Source organism: Melanaphis sacchari, unplaced genomic scaffold (genome assembly GCF_002803265.2).
Source record: "Melanaphis sacchari strain LSU unplaced genomic scaffold, SCAv2.0 Contig0_pilon_pilon, whole genome shotgun sequence".
NCBI classification, from domain to species: domain Eukaryota; kingdom Metazoa; phylum Arthropoda; class Insecta; order Hemiptera; family Aphididae; genus Melanaphis; species Melanaphis sacchari.
The window spans coordinates 15,870,190-15,884,634 of record NW_020270366.1 but is presented as its reverse complement, the minus strand read 5'-3'; the positions used below and the strand labels follow the sequence as shown (position 1 = coordinate 15,884,634).

General features: G+C 27.3%; 2 protein-coding genes across 3 annotated transcripts; both read right to left on the bottom strand.

The window, feature by feature from the left end:
* Nucleotides 1–2,704: 2,704 nt before the first annotated feature.
* Nucleotides 2,705–6,826, bottom strand: LOC112594147 (ubiquitin-conjugating enzyme E2-17 kDa). The gene is made up of 6 exons (XM_025338805.1): nt 6,464–6,826; nt 4,656–4,719; nt 3,662–3,693; nt 3,513–3,590; nt 3,346–3,451; nt 2,705–3,282 (listed from the first exon to the last, which is right to left on the bottom strand). Exons 1-6 carry the CDS (start codon nt 6,485–6,487, stop codon nt 3,143–3,145), a joined length of 444 nt encoding a protein of 147 aa, XP_025194590.1. The 5' UTR covers nt 6,488–6,826; the 3' UTR covers nt 2,705–3,142.
* A 2,576-nt stretch (nt 6,827–9,402) lies between these two features.
* Nucleotides 9,403–11,780, bottom strand: LOC112594119 (nuclear transcription factor Y subunit B-4). Of its 2 annotated transcripts, none has more exons than XM_025338758.1 (6): nt 11,705–11,780; nt 10,914–11,015; nt 10,088–10,263; nt 9,823–10,020; nt 9,704–9,758; nt 9,403–9,594 (listed from the first exon to the last, which is right to left on the bottom strand). In XM_025338758.1, exons 1-6 carry the CDS (start codon nt 11,763–11,765, stop codon nt 9,497–9,499), a joined length of 690 nt encoding a protein of 229 aa, XP_025194543.1. In that variant the 5' UTR covers nt 11,766–11,780; the 3' UTR covers nt 9,403–9,496. The 2 variants fall into 2 exon arrangements, with proteins under 2 accessions (XP_025194543.1, XP_025194552.1); XM_025338767.1 differs by lacking the exon at nt 11,705–11,780 and adding an exon at nt 11,071–11,353.
* Nucleotides 11,781–14,445: the final 2,665 nt, after the last annotated feature.

Sequence of the window (14,445 nt, the reverse complement as noted above, 5' to 3'; positions counted from 1 at the left end):
GCATGTATACTCTCTTAATAAACTGTGCTGCCTAGGCGGCTAGGCGAATCTACTTGACCAATTCCACTTTTCAAAATAATATATTACTTAAGAAAACAATAACTACAGTTTCCGTAACTGAAATTTTAATATCTCAGATTATATATATATGACCTACAAAATAATTAAGTGATTTTCATGATTTTATGTTCATTTGTTTTTTAACAAGTAGAAATCTTGTTAATCGAAAGTAGTAGCCACAGATCACGATTTAGAGAAAATCTAATTAAAATGCAATAATCGTAAGTTTTTCGATTATTTGAAGAAGACCAAACCTCAATATTTATAATTTTATTATCAACTAAAATTTCTCTACACATTCAAAGATCGTTAGGGACGTTGAAAACTTCCAATGAAAACACATTACTTGAAAAGTTATTTCCATCAATAGTTATACCTTTTAAGAATTAAATATATATATAAATAATAAATAGGTATTTTTTTATTTTTATGATTATACGATTTGTTTTACTATTATACATATCGGTACTTTTCTTTAGATATTAAAGTTTCTAATTCAATACTCTAACAATACGTCATTCTTTAAAAGTTTAAAGGCATAATATAGTTATAAAGATTGTATAGTTGTATCCCATCAGCTGCTAAGTCCGTATCATATTCAGAAAGTTAGTATCTTTCATGATAAAAAGTATTGCCAACATCCGTTTGATAATGATCATCTGACGAGAATTGCGAATCAAGGTGTATTGCAAAGATGAATGATCTCAGAAATGATTCTTTAGTCATTAGATATTATTATATTCACTAAATAATTCAAATACGAATTAATGGACTGAACTTTCTGTTTGTTACGTCATTAAGCGTATTTAGTATACTTCATTTCAGAGTTAAAAAGACTTGAAATTAAACAATACATAACTAGTCACATAAAAAAATACATTACATAAATACGTGGTCATCCGATAAATTTGTCCTACTTAATTAAAAACTAGTTTTTTATGGATAAAATGTGAATATATTTACAAAACTAACAAGTCTCGTGCATCCGTCAATACACTTGCTATTATGCTGTATTTTTTTTTTATACTGACAGTTATTTCGCTGTAAAATGCCGTATATATGATATGCACCCAGATAGTTAAATTTAGAATAATACTAGACCTATTCTAAAATTAGTTAGTAGTACGAATATAATCTGATTATTAAGCATTTTTTCACATTAAATTTAAATTATCTAATTGATTTACAATCAATAAAAAAAAAAAAAGAAGTAAATTATTATTATCGCATTGTTTGGTTTTATTGAATTCATCATGTTGTGATATATTTATTGCGTTTCTTAGGTAATAATGGTATGTACATTATTTCATGAAAAATAAAATAAATTTTATAATTCAGTAATAAAGTAAAATAGCACAATTGGATTAAATGAATGTATCACTGAGTAAGCGTTATACTTCGTAGGTTATGCCAATCATTACAAGACAAAGTTATAACATAGAAATAAATTCTAAACTAAAATTGTTTAATTAGCCAATATGATCGCGTTGACAAATCAACATTTCAGAATAGTAATATTTGTATCAAAATATCTGAACTACATACAAAGTATAATTGCTTATACTTGGTGATGTTGGTTTTTAACAATTTACGTAATAACAAAATACGTTTTGATCCTTTAAATTTACTTCTAATCAACAATTTAAAAAAAATGTATAATATATACATTTATCCAAATTAATATATATTATATATGTATACACACAAAATATAAGTATAATTGTTAATAAAATACCCAATTAAATCATTTATAAAATCTCAGTAACACTAAAATTAAATGTTATTTATACTATTGATTAAACAAGAGTATAGAAATGATAAATTTGAACATACAAAATTTATTAAAATATAAGTTGGTACATTACCTACTTTTATCACATACAAATGACACAAAACTCGAAAGGGTAAAGGAAAACTTTTTTTCCATTTATTGACCGAGTAAATATAGTACAACAAGGAACACCACCTAAACAATTTCTTGTAACATTTTATGCATTGTGCATTACATCACTGCAAATTGAATACTGAGTTTTTCAAATTTCATAACAATTTAACAAAATAGGATGTTTCAATTCAGTACAAAAAAAAAAAAAAAAATAATAATAATAATAATAATAGTAAATTGAATTAAATCAATTGTTAAAATCATTTAAAACTTATTGTTTATTTAATAAAACATTTTATTTGTTGTTCAGCATGTTAAAAAGTATTAAAATATTCAATATTATTTTGGCTATATGTATTGTCGAAAAACTTGATGTAAATCAATTTTATGTTAAACTCGTTTAAAGTCTATGAATAACAGAACCATTGTTTGTAACTAGATGTACCATCTATAATTATCACAGCAATGGTAACAGTTTAGAATATCTGTGGTAAAATAAGAACGTTTAATATTATACGAATTATAATTAATGAGCACTAAAAACCCGAATGTTGAATATGAATTGAACCAATCTTATTAAATAAAAAATGATCAGTTTATCTCATAGTTTTAAGTATGCAACTTTATGACGGTGATTAATAAAACATTGGTAATTTAAATTAACCAAGGTATTTTAACTTGCATACAAACAAAATATTAAAATTGAAGTAAGTAGATTATTAACTATTAAAATGTGAGTTAAAAATATAATAAAATAAATAATAATGAAAAACTATATATATTATAATTATTTATGGGTAGGTAAAAAGGCAGTTATAAATCGCCACCAGCACATGGTATATATTTACACTTTTATCCCAAAAAAAAATAATATGCATTATTATTAAAGTTAACTACTAAATAAACACCATGTTATTTTAAATTTGTTCTCTATATTATGAGACACTTACACATTCAATATTGAACTTTTTGACAAAGTGATAAGTAAAAAAAAAAGAATATGTATAGGCATTATAAATAAAATATTTTCCAAATCATACTAAAAAGTATTTTCCATAAGGTAGCCATATTTTTTATTTTACCAGATGAGTTGGAGATTGAAAGTGTATTATTGATCTTTTTGAAATTGTACAGGGCGAAAAAAAAAGAATGTTAATCTGATAACGGGCGGACAGGCAACATTTTTTGAAACAACCATCACATTGCATATTTGCGGGTCCATTCCCTGGCTAATTCGTTGTACTTTTCTCTGTCTGTTTTATATATCCTAGCAATCTCAGGAACAAGCGGATCATCTGGATTTGGATCACATAACAACGAGCAAATAGACAACAAAACTGAAAACAAGTATTTTTAGTTAATAATAATGGGATATTAATTAATGATAAAATTGTCTTTACCTTTTGATATGGTCAATGCTGGTGACCATTGAGACCGTAAAATATCAAGACAAATGCTACCATTACTGTTAATGTTCGGATGATAAATTCTAGTAGTGAATGCAACCTAAATATTGAATAGAAATATTAATAAAAATTGATATTTATGAATTAAATTATGCACTAACCTTTGGAGGTTTAAATGGATAATCCGTAGGAAAATGGATAGTTAAGAAAAACACGCCACCTTGGTATGGACTATCCGGCTAAAAAAAAAAAAGAATATAGTGGAATTTTAATAAAAGTTTAAATAAAAAAACGTTTTTTAATAACTTACTGGTCCCATAATTGTTGCTTGCCAATGAAATACTAAAATCAAAAAGAAACATTAATTTAAGTACATAGGTTAATTTTTGTATTAAATTCTTTTATACTATATGATATTTTTATTGATAATTATTCATTATCTCAAAGTCTATTAATGTTTTGGAAAACAAGTATTTTATTTTAGTTAATATTTTCAGATCGAAACAATAAATAATATATTATACTTTTTGTTTTCTTAATGCAAAACAAGGTTGTACATATCATGACAGTTTAGTCTTATAAAATATTAGGGTAAAATATATGAAATTCAATTTATGTTTAAAAAAAAAAAATTAAATTTGTATTTTATTAATAAGAATAAAAAATTCTAAATATATCTAAACACATTTGTACATTACTTTCAACCTAATGATGCAGAAAATTTATTGTATAAAAATAAATCTAAAGAAGCATTTTTTATAAAGTTATATTATAATTTATGTCCAGTTAATTGATAAAACCAAAATTGTGAAAAAAGGTTATGATAGATTTTGAGTTGTTTAAATAAAGATTCATCAAGATTTTGAGAGTATTGTTACTAATTTTTCAAATAAGGTACTTCTTAGTAGGCATCAAAGTTAAAAAATAGAAAATATATTATATTGAAAAGCTATTTTTTTTCAATTATGTAACAAAACTAGTTAGTAAATGCATTAAATAAAATTAATATCTAATACAGTATATAAACATCTATATTAATATTTAGATAATCCAATTCTGATTAGTAAATTAATTATTAGTTTAAACTGAACATATTCATTATTTAGAAAAGATATTTTAAATTTTAATTAAATATTTAAATAATAGAATACTGATTCATTTTTCATACAGATGTAGAAAGTGATAAATTTTAAACGTGAGGCTTAAACATATTTTTGGTGGGCTATAATATAAGGCATTCATTTAAATTTGTTATCAAAATTCAATAATATCACAGCCAAGTTTTAACCAAATTGTTTACTTACAATCATCTCCTACAGGTCCAGCAGAGCATTGTGCTGGTGGGTCTCTGCCTAAGTCTTGAAGTTCCTAAATACAATCATTACAATAAATACAATTCTTATATTTGTAATATGAATTATTAACAATAAATATAATATTAATGATAAATTAAAATATTTTTTTAAGGTTAAAATAATTAATTATTGTTATAAGCCAAGATCATTGAAAAGTCTTTTTTTTTTAATGTACTTTGTCACTTAAAAACATTTTTGTTTATATATAAAGACATATAGCATTTAGGATTAAAAATTAAATAAGAAAATGTTTAATTTAGTTAAAAATTAATATGTAATAAGGAATATAAAATTAAAAAAATATATAATAATAATAATAATAAGCTAGGCATTAATACACATTCAGTATGTTTTAATTTAATATAATTTTTGAGGTTATTAAATAATAGAAATAAAGTATTATTACTTACGACAAAAATAATAATAATAAAACTATTTTTAATATTTAAAACTGAATGGTGTTTAAAATCTGTTTTAATATAATTAACATTAACTGTTTGTGGCATTTAATTATTTTCATGACATTAAGATATTGTTAATCAATAGTACCTAATTGTAAAATAAATAATGAAATAATGTTACATATGTTTATGTGTCTAATTAAATTGTAAAAATGCATATCATGTATAAATTAAAAAAACATGGTATAGTTTATAGCATACTCATGTTTCTAAAATTACATTATCAATTCAGAGACAAACATTTTAATTCAACACATCAATCTAGAATATATTACTTATTCTTATGATTTTTGGAATTGAATTTACAAATATAATAGATTAAAATTAAAAGCCAGGATTTTGTTATAAAGTTCTATAATTATTAATTTTATTATGTATTTTCAGTTTAAAAGTTGAGTATTGCAATATTTATAATTTAAGCAAAGGTAATTTTTAGAGTAGAAATAAAAAAATATTTTAACTGTACTTAAAGGTTAGATTAAAAATAAATTTGTGAGAAACCGGGTTATAAGTTAATATAATTAACTATACCTAGATTGATTTTGTGTAAAACTTATTAGATATTAAACAAATAAATTTCTTCTTTTTATTCATAAGACAAAATTTAACAAAAATTATTAACAGACTATCAATAGATTAAGCTTGAAAGTCATAACCAATTTGTTAATTGATTATTATTAAAGACAAAAAAAAGTGCATTAGTAATAGGTAGTGTCACATAATGAATTGGATTGCGTTCTATTATTTGCTTTGTTAAATATAATAAAACAATACAACTGGCGTTCTACGCAATTCCAACGTAAAGTATATATAAATGAATAAAGAGAGATTGATGTCAGGAATGTATTATTACAACTGTTAATCGATATCAGACCTTGAGATAAAAAAAGACAAATACAATAGTATATTAAACGGCGTTCGACCATGGACTATGAGAGTATAAGTATTTGTGCTTTTTATGCCTCAGACATTAGGTCATCAGAAAAGTAGAACTACTGCATTTGAGTAGTATCGTGCGACCAAACCGCATAGGCACCAATTGTTTATCAGGGACCGACTGCATCTATTGAATGCGGTCTGCGGTTCAAGGGAAGACTTCTCTTCAAGGAAACGATGGCAACGTCGAATAAATCCCTAGTGAGTAAATATCACGGACACGATGCTAAAGGACATAGCCGCCATCGTCGTGCACACGCCGCCGCGACACACCACGCTGATCGGGGGTGGGGGGAGGACAGAAAACGAACAAGAAGTTGTATAATAATGGTACTAAGCGAACATGCTTTGACCGCTCACCTTATTGATACGTTTCAACGCCATTTTACGACGATTCTGTGATTGATAATGTTGCCGTTGTTTTTGCTCTTAACGTCGTGTTTAGGAGTGTGCGTCGACTGCGAGCCGTGCGTCTCGTGTACGTGAAACGCGTTACGCCCGAACCGCCGTGTGCCGTGAAAACGCGTACGCGCGAGACAGCCGACGACCGTAGTAATATTAACAATATCGCGGTGTCTTAATCGTGTGTATATTCACCGCCGTCGTCGTTGTCGTGTGTAGTGTAGAGCTGGTGAGATTCGGTTCCACCAGCAGCGACGCGCACACGAATTGTTCTACGCGTGTGTGTGACGTGAGTGTGAGTATGTGCGTCAGTGTGTCCGCTTATTACACCACAATCGTATATGCGATTTGTAGCGGGTTCGTGCGCGTGCGTGAGTGCGGGTTATCAGAAAAGGATGGCCGTGCGGGGTCGTGTGTCGGGGAACAGAGCACGGTATAATATAGTATACAAGATGGCCGCCGACGGCCCGAACGCTCGTGCGCGCGCACGCACACGAACGCGGCGGCTCCCGGATACGGTTGTTGTTCCCCGTCGTCATCTTGCCCGAACTTGTTAACTCGTGGCGGGGATATAGTGGCCCGTTGTCTAATGTCTTATATAGCATTTTTCCGATAACAACTGCTGCAGCCGCCGGTGACGTATTCGTCTTTTCGGACGACTGTCGTCCCGTCGCCCTCTACTGGTCAACTTACCAACAGCTGCAGCTGAGCGGTAACGACTATATAACGAGTTTGATGGGCGACGTGACCCTCCAGCGTCACAGCAGCAGGCTTCACAAGGGAATTCCTTTATTTGGTCATGATGTACCCATGATGTGCCCAAACGTCGTTGTTTAACCTCTTATCACGTGGTTCGGCTCGACTGAGTCGACTGGTGTGGTGGTGTCCCCGCAGAATAATTTTTGTACCTATAATATTATGTAGTGTCCCGTCACACGTTATCACCGTCACCGACGTTGCTGCACAGCAGCTGCTGCAGTGTTGCCGCTTGCCATCCTCCGGTGAACTGTCGAAACGGCTACGATGGCTGGTAGAACGGTCTTAATTTCGTTACTAGAGTTTTATGATTATTATATTATAGAACGATATTATAAAAATGATTCTCGATTCATATTATTTTAGATGTCGTTCTTTTTTTCATATCCTGGTTGTGTATGATGTGTTCCTACGGAATCGATATTTTAATACTTTTCTTCTTTAAAAAAAAAAAATATATATATACCTATGTATTTTGTTCAGTAAAAATTAAGTAATAATTAATAATAACCAACATACATCCATACAAGTGTACAACTATTACGATTCACATAGGGTTATTTTACTCGTTTTGTTCGTCCTTCCGCCTAGTTTTCTCACGGAATGTAGTGATTACTTGTTTTCTAATTTCCCCGTCGCGGTTGGCGTGTGAATTTTATATTAATGATTTAGCAAATAAACATCGTTTACCGTTACTATTTCGTATTTTCTACTGTTATGTTGTTCCAACAGAGTATGTATACAAATACACAATATTATGTTTAGCCATCGTTTATTTGTAGTTCGCCTACGCTCATCAACTCTTCAAGGCATAAATATTGCACTATTCCGATTTAAATTTCAAACTTGGCATGTTATCATTGAAGGCGTCATTTTAAGAAAGCGATTGGGTATATAGTTATCGAATTTTATGCGATTCGGAAGTTCCATTTTAAATTTAATTTAATTGTTATCAACTGCATGTCTGCATAACGTTATCCGATTTATTTTTGTTATAGTCCCACAATGTCACAATAAAGTATCAAATTTCGACATTTTATATAACCTATTATTGTCATAAATGTTTATAGGCTTTAAACAAGCCTTTGATACAAGTACAATGAGTGTATATTTGTTTTAAAAATTTAAAATGAATTCGTTTTTTATAAATAAATTATAGAATATTTATAATTTAATTTGTTTTGTCACTCTATATGTTTTTTTGAAACCAAATATCTGTTTTATAACATATATTAGGCGTTAAAAAATGTGAAATGAAAGTGTGCGTAGTTTGGATTTTTTGAACATAATTAATTATTCTTTTTGACTTCTTGAAATACCAACATATTAAGACAAAATAATACAATCATTCATAAACGTTTTAAAGCACTTAGGTAGATAAATTGTTGTTATTCCAAATTAAGTAAACATGGTTACATGTTATTTCTGTTTCACACAATTCAAAATAACATTCCAGTTGTTATTATTTCTCAAACTCTAAGTAGTTGGCATTATACTGAAAAATATTATAATTACCATTTTAGAATATTAAAATAAAAAAAAAATATTAAATTATTTGGGTATAGTTGTTTTATAATTGTATAAGCTTGAGTATAAGTTAATGACTGTAATAATTATTTACCAATATTATTAATTCTTCAATTTTAATTTTTTCAATGTACTTTTTGAGATATCAATTAAAATTATTTCAGATAAAATGTCTAGGGATATGATTAATAACATATACATTTAACAATGGCAAAACAGATTTTAAATTTTAGTTAGAATTTGTAATTGTCTCAGGAAAATTTATATTAATTAATTAACAGTTGTATTTACAGAAAGAAAATATTAAATAAATACAAATAAAATGGAAATTGGCAATAAGAATAAAGAATACAATTAAAATAATTATTTATGTTTGCATCGTGATAATGTCTATTGATGATCAATTAAACAACAGTTGCACTAAAAAAAATGTATGTTAAATGCACATATTACATTATATATTTAAGAAATCTTATAGTACCTATCATAAATTAATTGCTTAAGTAATGTATTAATACATTTTCCAGGTTAAAAACTGACATACTAAAAATATTAAAATATATATTAATTTATACAATATAATATATAGTATATAAAATATACTTTACAGAATATATCTTGTATAAAAGCTACAATTAGTGCAATACATTTTTTCAAGATATATATAGTTACAGTCTAACGAAAAAGTAAGAAAAACAAAAAAATTAACTATACTATGTGGAATTGTTGAATTGGATCTTGATAGTAGATGACAGATTCATTTTGATTGTTCTGTCCAAATATTTTTGTATAACTTGTGTCATTAGCTAAATTTATATACATAAAACAATTTATAAATAAACAAACTATTTAATAATATGATATAGAACAAAAATAAGTCAGTAAAAATTTAATAAGACAACAAATATAACTTACAAAACACGTCATCCGAAAGTTCTTCAATTCCAATTGATTTGTCTCCTTTTGTAGCCTTTAAATATATCAATATTATGTATAAACATAATTTATAAGATAAGTAATAAATATAATATTACCTCTCTATATTTTTGTAAATATAGTTTTAAGGGTTCTACATAATTGTCAAAACCTAAATTAGACATTGCATAAAGAATATCTTCTCCATTAATAGTTTTACGTTTTTCTTGGAAACATCTGTCACTAGCTTCACTGGTTATAAAACTTATAAATTCCGAAACACATTCTTGTACGCATTCTCGAGCATCTTTTGCTATCTATTAACAGTAATTAATAATGTGACTTATTAGTGCATAACATAGTATTGTTAATTTATAAGTAAACCTTTCCACCATCTGGTATAGATTTTTTCATAATTTTTGCAATATTTGCGATAGGAAGAAATCTATCTTGTTCTCTAAGTGGTTTGCCAAATTTAAGTTCATACACTTCTCCTTGATTTGATGAATCATCTGTATTGTCTAATGTGACCATTTCCACACAATCTTGAGCATCTTGTCCTACAAAAAAGAAATTAGATAATATCGGGATCCGAAATTAATGTATTTTAGTGTCTAAAATAGTTAAGTCAAATTACAAGTAATATTCAGTAATTATGGCATATAATTTAAATGAAATTAAAAAGATATAAAAAAAGGGTAAGTAATGTAAACTATTTAATCTAAAGATTGAATTACTGTTAGGTATGTTATGATTAATAAAATTTTATTATAAATTATACATCCTTTTGTTCAGTTTTTAATATTATACTGAAATGTTAAATAAAATATATTTTTTTAGGTATATGTTGATGTTGATTCTAAACCGTTGAACAAAAAAAAAAGAAAGAATAAGGTTTAAAACAGAAGAAAATATGGAGTTCTCTGTATAGTGTGGTCAATAATAATAGTTGTCATACGGTTTGTGATAAAATAAATAAATAATTAACATATTTTATGTTTTAAACATTTTAATCTTCATTGAAATGTATACATAAATTATACAAATACTCATAAAAATATAAGACTATATTATATTCATGATATTATCAACTTTATATTAAGTGAACTCCATATGAATTAAAAATATAAGAAGTAAACTTTTTCAAAGGTAACCTAAACAATGTCTTATTATAATATAGTAATATATATTTTTTAATAAGCTTACTAACCTTGAGATAAGAAATTTTGATGGTCGTCTGTTAAAAACTCTTCGGTCAAATCATCGCTGTCACTGCTGTTCATCGTGAGATCGAGGTAAGATTGGCTGCCCACTGCGAAATTTACTTGTCGATAAAAAAAATTATTGAATAAATGCCTACCACACACCGAATCGTAATGTCACAAGTACGACGTACTCAGTCTGAGTTCAATAACAAACAACTCAAAACGGATGTCAATAAGAAATGGCTCCACAGTGCATGACGCTAACTAGTTACTTAGGTAATAAATAATAACAAATGAGTAATGAGTAAAAGAGTTGTTATTATGTTCAAACACTTCAAACGTTCAAAGTTTAAGTTACGAGATACAACATACAGTCACGGACAACAGAGTCAACAGACTGAGATAAGTACGTGGTTTTTATTAGTGAATTTCGATAACAGTAATATTGTAATACCAATCTTGTATAATATCACTGATAACAGTAATTTGTTGTAAATCACATTCAGACAGAATTATACAATAATATATTACAATAATAATACAATATTATTATAATCATACAACACACCCGTCTTGTTTACAATATCCTTGGCGTGAATTGTGTTTACCCTTCGGTGGTGTGAGAGGTAAAAAAAACAACGCTGTACGTGGATCATGAAGCTAGTTTTAAAGGGGCTTAAATTAGGCAATCTAGTACATTTATAAATAATATTATTTAACATAATGTTTAAATAGTAATAAACATATAAAATAAAAAACTTATATTAAATGCATCGATAGATGTCTTAGTACTTACACCAGAATACACATAAAAGTCGATTTATTATACCGAAAGTCACATAAAGACGACAAATCATAAATATTGTGATAATATTATATTAATAAGTATCTTATTGATATACAAATGACATGCACACTGTCGAGCAAGAGAATGCGTTAATTCTACGTTTTACCACGTCACATCTCATTATAGTTAAACTGGTCTTGAAAGCGGGGTGTCAAGCGAAGATACGCAGAAGAACCGATTATCTTCGCACTGCGACGTGTTCTTTCGTTAGACAGAGTATAGATATGAGTGACTTAAATTAGTGGACAAATAACGAATGTTCACTATTGTGATTGTAAATTGAAATTTTATAGAAGTAACAGTCATAAGTTATGACTCATAATTCACAACTGCTATTGTTACTCCAAAAATCATGATGAAAATAGCAATGCTACTTTAAAAATACAATTGTATAACTAACGACTGCTTCTTTACATGTATCACATATGCTATGATATTTTAATGCTGACTGCTACTTATCAAATACTTTATTATAACTATTACTTCTAATATTAATAATAAAATCAGTAGCAGTTATTTTTTTAATCCGACTAATAGTTATTAACAAAAATGTAGAGGTTGCTGTATTTTCATTCCGGAATAGCAAACTGTGATAATTATGATTGCTACTTTGAAATAACCCGTGAAAAATTACTGCTACTGCTATTGTATGGCATTATAGTTCAATAAATGGTCAATACCATGAACACTGGAAGTTAAACCTTAATAGGTCAATGTATATTCTGAGAAACAAGTTTCTCAACAGATATTGTTTATAATAATTTAGAATTTCAATTTTAGATTAGAAATCATAATTTAATGATAGTTTTTTCTAATAAACTGTGAGAAATTTAAAAAAATTATTTAAAATCCGTAAAAAATAATAGTGATAATGTAAGAAGTCAATTTATTCTTACAACTTTAAGTAAAAGAAGTAGTAAAAAATAATAATAATGTTTTATTGAAGTTTGTTTTACAATATTATTATTAATTTTATTGAAACATGGATATCTTTTTATTTAAAACATTGGTTTATATCAATTTTACTGCATTTAGTTTTTTTTTGGGTTTTTATCAGAGTTTTTCTCTTTTTAGGTTTTTTATTACTGAATTCGGTGTGTATTTTAAAATAAAGCCATACAAAAGTAAGTTGTTAGATAAGGCTACATTTTTAATTAACGGTTATCATATTTTTTAAACAGTGATAACTGATAAGACGGTTAATTATGGTATAAATTGGACGCCACTCAAGAAAAACTTGCTTATGAAGGGGGACTAAAAATTTACAGAAATGTTTGCATTCTCTATACATAAAAAATGGCTCCGCCTATGAATATAATTTTAGTAATTTTAAGAATGATACTCTTGGGTACATAATCGTTAAATATTGCATTTTCAAATTCACATTATAGATCATTTAAAAGATTTTTTAATAAATACTGGAACAAAACATTTGATATATACATTTTTTAAGTTTTGAACTCTTGAATATATAGAAATATTGTTAACTCTTTACGGTTCATTTCAAACAATAATAAAAGATGTAATGCCTCTGAATTGCATATGCAAGCGCCGTTCTTGGTTTTTTGCTGTTTTGTATATTATTGTAAATATAATTAGTGGAATTGCAGACGACATTGATATACTTAATATTATTGATGTCCGAAATTTGAAACTTTTGTTAATACAACATCAGATGTGCTGTTGGATCATCACTATAACGCCGTCTATATTATAGCTGTGACATAAAATGGTTTACCGAAAAAAACATAAATCATTTAATATACATAGACGCGATTTGTCAATGTGCGTCTGTGCCACGCACCAAGTAAAATGCGTTAAAATGATTTATCGTTTAGGTTATCACGATCGAGTGGTTTTACTTTTTTTCGAACACTATTGTACGCAAATACGTAATAACCTAGGTAGTGCGATTTAATTTTCGACCAGACACGCGAAATCGAGTTTTAACGCGCGTATTATTTGCTTGTCTCCCGTCCGAATGAATTATTACAGGCTACTTTTCGAAAACCTTTTCTTTATATTTTTTGTGCATGACACAGATAGACATTAGCGACCAACATTTATATATATTTATACAATATACATCTAAATGTATGGTTGACAGTAATCACGCCTGACAGAGTCGACGCTGTAAATGTATAAATTTATTTTTGTTTATGACTAATCTAGATTGAGTATCACAATTCATTTTCGTGTAGAATCTCATTTTCTACTGGTATAGGTGTCCTATACACTATGTAGAATCTCATTTTATAAAGCATTAACTACATAGTTTTGAATGTAACATTATTATTACATCATATTATTTTTGTAACGATTTATTTATGTTTAATAAAAACCTCAGTTTATTTTCAACAAGTAATGTAAGTACAACGTACAAATGTCAAGTTTCCATTGTATTATGCACATGTTATATAATATATAATTATGTTTAAAAAGTATGATAGATATGAATTTTAAAAAAGGAATTCTTCAATAAATAAAAAATAAATGTTATATTATATATATATATATATATAGTGGTAATAATAAGGTCTTTACCTTATTATTCGACATTAGTAATGATAATAACAATAATAATAGTAATAATATAATGGGTATTATAGGTACTGATAAGCATTGTAATTATTAATATTATTATCGTTACCATGCCGTACCGTTTATATAGATTAAAAACAACGAGAAGG